The 6816-nt window shown below is 43.4% G+C and overlaps 1 protein-coding gene across 1 annotated transcript; it reads left to right on the forward strand.

The window, feature by feature from the left end:
* The first annotated feature begins 421 nt into the window (after positions 1 to 421).
* On the forward strand, positions 422 to 5812 carry LOC119300878 (glutamine--fructose-6-phosphate aminotransferase [isomerizing] 2-like). Its single transcript, XM_037577775.1, has 11 exons — positions 422 to 987; positions 1455 to 1627; positions 2158 to 2269; positions 2389 to 2528; positions 3342 to 3503; positions 3826 to 4147; positions 4281 to 4531; positions 4615 to 4729; positions 4824 to 5079; positions 5160 to 5328; positions 5422 to 5812. The coding sequence occupies exons 1-11, from the start codon at positions 741 to 743 to the stop codon at positions 5503 to 5505; spliced, it is 2031 nt and encodes a 676-aa protein (XP_037433672.1). The 5' UTR covers positions 422 to 740; the 3' UTR covers positions 5506 to 5812.
* The last annotated feature ends 1004 nt before the right edge of the window (positions 5813 to 6816 follow it).

A 6816-nucleotide genomic window follows, 5' to 3' on the forward strand; every position in this document is an offset into this window, starting at 1 on the left:
GCTCATATATACGTGCATACACTCATCCTTGAACGCACACACACACATCCTACCCCTATGAGCACATATGAGAGACTAACTGAGCCGGCATATCATGTTGAGATTTTACGAAGTCAACGTAGACGTCTCGTAGTTGACGGAAACGTCTCCTCCCACCGAGCGAAACACACATCGTCGAAATTCATGAAATAAATACAGGACAAATGCGAGCGTTAGAACTTGAATCCTGATAGACTGAGATACATTGTTCACCTAACCATCTCACATGTTAGTTCGTATGTCTTTTCTTTTTTCTTGATTGATGAACAAAAACGCTTTGCAACGTGTTTGTTAAACATGGACACATGGCTCTAAATCTGAAGTCCTCTCATTTCACCCAAATAACGCCCTCCTCCCCAGATCTCAGAGAAGCGAAGGCGACCCACTTCTCAATCTCCACAGCCGGTTCGTGATCGTCTCCTCTCCCACGCCGGCCGGCCGGCGGCGCCCTCCGTCCTCCTGATTTCAGTTAAACCGCTGACCTGACCTCTTCCCGTCAGCAGGTGTGTGCAAGTGCAACCCACACCAAACATATAAAACGTGCTCAAAGGGCGAGCCTCCGCCCAAAATACGCGGCCTTTTCCTTCCTCCTTCCTCCTCCAGCTCGGTCGGTCGACTCCTCCCTCCGAGTCTCCACCTCCGACCTCCTCCGCTCCTCTCCTCTCCAAGCAGCTCCCCCAGCCCCGGCCCGCGGGCCGAGGATGTGCGGGATCTTCGCCTACCTCAACTACAATGTCTCGCGGGAGCGCCGCTACGTCCTCGAGGTGCTCCTCAACGGCCTCCGCCGGCTCGAGTACCGCGGCTACGACTCCTCCGGGATAGCGGTCGACGCGGACCTCCCGGCGCCCCCTGCGCCCGGCTCCGCGCCGGCTCCCTACGCCGGGGCGCCCCCGCTCGTGTACCGGCAGGAGGGCAAGATCGAGAACCTCGTGCGATCCGTCTACGCCGGTGAGCGCCTGCTTTTCCGCCTCTGGTTGTGCTCCAGCCCGGTCCGCCTTCTAGGCGCTCCTTTCGGTCAAAGGAGGCATGGTTTTTACGTTTTAGGCGGCCAAAGCTTCGGCAATTTGGATTCTGCTCCACTCAGTTTTGGATTTGATGATGATCTTCGGGAGGGGAATTCTGCGGTCAGCACCTTCGCATTTTGACTCGGGATCTCATAGGCCTCAACATTCTGGATCTCTCCAGATAACACACAATTCGTCCCGTTAGGATCAAAGTCAAAATTTGCCTTTTGAGATTTATTATTATGCCATCTGACAGTTATTGATGCAATTTGGCGCATGCTTTGGGCCAATTTTACTGCATGCAAGTCCCACTTCCAAATTCTGCCACTTATCCTGATGCACGGTAGGTTGGCTACCCAAATTTCAAGCACAGAATCTAACGACTTGCTCAACTTCTGTTTTGCTCTTCAGAGGTTGATGAGAAGGATGTGAACTTGGATGCCGCATTCAATGTGCATGCTGGAATTGCTCACACCAGGTGGGCCACACACGGCGTACCAGCCCCGAGGAACAGCCACCCGCAATCTTCCGGCGCCGGTGACGAGTTCTTGGTCGTGCACAATGGCATCATCACAAACTATGAGGTTTGCAGGTTTTTTCCCCAGTATACTAGTTGATTTTGATCCTAGTTATCCTTACAGTTGTAGATGCACATGCATTGTGCATTATTGCCACTAGGATGACCTTGTGCTAGTGGACTATAAGAATTTATTAATTTTTGGGCGGGAGGGACTATAATAAGTTTAATCTCCCGGTCCGCCACATGGGTTGTCTCCTTATCTCATATACTACTGCTAAACAGCAAAAAGGATTTCCAAAAGAAAAAACAAACTAAACCGAGTTCAGTCGATTATTTAGTAACTGGAATTTCAAGTGCTGTTACTCCAGTTTAAATGGTTCTTTAAATATTTAGACCATATTACAATACGTAATATCATAATTCGCAAGAGGATAATTTGTTTATCACACATTTGTGGCTCGCAAGTATCTGAAACTTGTATGCATGATTATGATTAACCTTGTGAGATATCAAATTAATATTGCATGGATAACATGATGCAATGAGAATTTTTGTGTTCTATTCTAACTTGGTCTTTGTGATGTATCTATACAGGTTCTGAAAGAGACACTTACTCGGCATGGGTTCACCTTTGAGTCTGATACCGACACAGAAGTCATCCCTAAGCTAGCAAAGTTTGTTTTTGATAAGGCTCATGATGGAGAAGGTATATATGTGCTTTATGGTGTGATATTGTCGCTATAGTGAGAACTCGCATGATATACTGTGCTCTGTTAATTTTATTTAAGGTGACTTCTTTGTTCTTACACTTTATTGTTTCCACAGGTGATGTGACATTTAGCCAAGTTGTTAACGAAGTCATGAGGCAGCTTGAAGGCGCCTACGCCCTTATTTTTAAAAGTCCACACTACCCCAACGAACTGATCGCATGCAAACGAGGCAGCACACTGATACTTGGTGTCAACGTAAGCAAAAGAGTCCTTGTATCTTTTCTTGCTATTTGGTTGGTGCACCTCAAGAAGTTTTTAGTATGCTCAGATTTCTTTTCTTGCTCTTCAAGTTATATGAAATTATTCTTCTAATTTCGTATGCCTTTTGACGTGTGCGGTATTACTGACCCTAACATGTTAATACATACCTTGTCATCTCTGCATGCTTGTGGCCGCTTGCTTCCAAAAATATGAAATGCGGTAAAACTGCAAAGCGACAGCACAAAGCTTTACCCCTAACAAAATATAAAGCTTTGAAGCAGGATGTTAGTTCTACTTCTGCATACATATGATTGGTATATGCCTTTTTGTCGTATGTGTTTTATCGTGAAGGGGACTACTCACAAGTTACACATCAACTACTCGATGTAGTAAATTACATGGCTAGCTGACACGTGTTTCATTCCACTTAACCCCTGCACAGTATACTGGTTGCAGATTAGTTTCAATGCTTTTTGGAGAAGTCTGTCTGTTTAATAGTGAGGATAGTTTGGTAATAATTTTCGACGTGGCCTCTCTGCATTGCACCGTGCAGGGATAAGGCTTGCCTTGTATAATCCTTCCCCAGACCCCACCTGGTGTGGGAGCTTCTAGCACTGGGTCTGTCCTTTATAGTTTGGTAATAATTTCCTTTTCTCTGTCAATCACTATTGTGTTGCTATGCTTTCCATTTTTTGGTTAATATGAACATATAGATCTTGTAATTCCGCTAGAGTTGTAATTCCGCTTCTGTTGAGTTGAACTTTTATGTTGTACAAATTTTGACTCTCTTGTCTCTTGTGTTTTCAGGAATTGAGTGGTCAAAAGAGCGGGAAATCTTTCAATGATGTCAAAGCCCTGACAGCAAACGGAAAGCCAAAAGAGCTATTCTTCTCCAGTGATTTATGTGCTATAGTGGAGCATACCAAGAACTATTTAGCTATTGAAGATAATGAAATCGTTCATATCAAGGTACAGCTCAAGTGTTCTCTTGTTAGTATGCATCCCTACCCATAATTGTTCTTTTCCCTCCTTTTTGTTACAAATGCTGTTTTCTTGATTGGCGTGGTTTTGGGAATATACTTTTGGAAAATATTCACTATTCTTGCTTGCCTGCTACCATGCTCTAAGAAGAATGATTCACTACCTTAATCTTTGTCATTGTTGACCCTCCTTTTTCGGTGATTCCAAACTAAAAGCCGAAGGCGTACTATCAGCCGCATTTTGTTTCTTTCGTGAAGCTTGCACTTTATAGTTCATACCTGCTCATGTTCTAACAATTTACATATTGCAGGATGGCAGTGTGTCTATCCTTAAGTTTGACCATGACAAAGAGAAGCCAGCATCTGTGCAACGGGCATTATCTGTTCTTGAGATGGAAGTTGAGCAAATAAAGAAAGGAAACTATGACCACTTCATGCAAAAAGAAATCCATGAACAACCACATTCACTGACGACAACGATGAGGGGTAGACTAAAGGATGGTGCAGTTCTTTTGGGGGGACTGAAGGAACACCTCAAAACAATTAGACGCAGTAGAAGAGTAGTCTTTATTGGCTGTGGTACTAGTTACAATGCTGCGTTAGCTGCGAGAACTTTTGTGGAAGAACTAACAGGTGAGTCAGTTCAATTTGGTCTGCTGCATCGTCCTTATGTGGAAGCTTTAGAAATGAAAACACTAATGCAATGCTTATTTAGGTAGTGACCTTTTAACATGTCTTTCTATCCCTTGCATTACTTTTGCATTAGGTATTCCTGTGACAATGGAGGTTGCAAGTGACTTGCTGGACAGACAAGGTCCCATCTACAGAGAGGACACTGCGGTTTTTGTTAGCCAGTCAGGGGAGACAGCAGATACCCTTCTTGCTCTTGATTATGCACTGGAAAATGGAGCACTTTGTGTTGGCATAACAAATACTGTTGGAAGCACACTCTCAAGAAGAACACATTGTGGAATTCATATCAACGCTGGTTGTGAGATTGGTGTTGCTAGCACTAAGGTAAGCTTTTGTGCATTCTCCTCTTGCAGTAGTTTTCAGTTTTTTGGCATCTTGTTCCCTAACAGTCTTTGAAAATTGTGCAGGCATACACAAGTCAAATTGTAGTCATGGCAATGATGGCCTTGGCTATTGGATCTGACCAAATATCCACTCAAGCTAGAAGGGAAGCTATCATCAGTGGTCTTTTCAGTCTTCCAAGTATGTTTTTACTTGAATCAACCATGTACCATGCACTCTGTAGAAGTGCTATATTCCATTGACGTTTTCAAACATATGCAACATCACCATGCAGGCAATGCTAGTCAAGTTCTGAAACTTGACTCTGAAATGAAGGAACTTGCCTCTTCATTGATCGACTCGGAATCGCTCCTCGTGTTTGGAAGAGGTTATAACTATGCCACTGCCTTAGAGGGTGCTCTCAAAGTTAAGGAGGTTGCGCTGATGCATAGTGAAGGCATGTTTGCTGGTGAGATGAAGCACGGGCCTCTAGCCCTAGTGGATGAAAACCTCCCCATCATCGTCATTGCAACACGCGACGCATGCTTCAGGTAATCGCTTTGAACAGAGCTTCTCGATCAGTTTTTGTTTCAGACAGAAAATACCTAATACTGTTATTCTCCTTTTGCAGCAAGCAACAGTCCGTGATCCAGCAGCTCCTTTCTCGCAAGGGGCGTCTGATCATAATGTGTTCAAAGGGAGATGCCTCTGCTGTCAATCCCGGCGGATCTTGTAGAGTGATTGAAGTTCCAAAGGTTGCGGACTGTCTCCAGCCAGTGATTAACATAATACCATTACAGGTTAGCCCCAGCTTTCTTTTTTCTCTCGAATTTCGAATTCGATTTCTCACTGCAGTTTGCCCACTGAAGAATGTTGTGTTATCTCTGCTTCAGTTGCTCGCATACCATCTCACCGTTCTTCGTGGATTCGATGTTGACCAACCAAGGAATCTGGCGAAGAGCGTGACCACCCAGTAAGTAGAGGAAAAACATGCAGAGTCATAGCTCAGAAGTATTCAGGTATTTCTTCTAGAAAAGAAGAAAGAGTGCTGTAGCCGTGAATATCGTGATAGTGTATATTTGAGGAGGTTAGCATCGTCGGCAGCCTGTTGATCAGCTCGTTGTGAAAATGTATGAATGTTATTTGCGAAAAAGAAAGCAGGTTATCTTTCATGTATGCTTTGCTTGTCGTAAACCTAAGATGATGCATTGGCTCGCTGGAATTGCTCATGTTGTAATTACTGAAAGACCTTTGTTTGTTATTATTACTACCGTTGGAAACATATTGAGAAATTAATAAAAGAAGTCACAACCAAGGAAGTATACAGATACTCCCTCTGTAAACTTCTACTGTATAATAGAAGTGCTCGCTAGTCGTCCCGAGCGGCCGGTCCAAAACAGATAATTTTAGTCCCTAATCCATAAAAGGTAATAATTTGTTCCTTCCAATTGATAAAGCAATTCTATTTAGAAAAAGTATCACATACTGTACTACAAAAGCAAACATGTAAACAGATATGAACGCATTTATTTTAGGTTTTCAAATTTTTAAAAAGTCATAACTTTTAGATCGCACTTCGGAATTAAGATCCCTTTTTACTATTGGAACCCTCGCGACGTGCTCTTCAAAAGTAGATCTCATATGAGGATGTTTCGACGAACTAGTCTTCCTGCCAACCAAATATCAATATGTGTGCAACTAGAGTACATGTCGCGGCAACTAAGCATATGCGCGTGCCGATAGTCCTTCTGCCAACTAAACATCAATGTGTGTGCAACTAGACTACATTGCCGCGCTAACTGAGTATATGTGTGTGCCAATAGTCCTGCCAACTAAACATCAATGCATGTGCAACCAGACTACATTGTCACGCAAACTGAGCATATATGTGTGTAACTAGTCCTGCAACTAAATATTAATTTGTGTGCAACTAGACTACATTGACACGTCAATTGCGCATATGTATGTGCAACTAGTGTCCTGCCAACTAAACATCAATACGTGTACAACTAGACTAAATTACAAGCCAACTGAGCATATGTGTGTGCAACTAGTGTCCTGCCAACTAAACATCAATGTGTGTGCAACTAGACTACGTTACATGTCAACTAAGCATCAATGTGTGCAACTAGACTACATTATAAGCTATGACAATTCATATGCGACTATACGGATCAGATTGTGCAACTCTGTGGCCGTGCATGTGCCAAGTGGGACTACCATGTGTGCAATACAACTACTGTGGATGCAACTCCAAAAAATTGGGTTTGAAAAAAATTGCACCATGC

Source organism: Triticum dicoccoides, chromosome 5A, assembly GCF_002162155.2.
Source record: "Triticum dicoccoides isolate Atlit2015 ecotype Zavitan chromosome 5A, WEW_v2.0, whole genome shotgun sequence".
NCBI lineage: Eukaryota > Viridiplantae > Streptophyta > Magnoliopsida > Poales > Poaceae > Triticum > Triticum dicoccoides.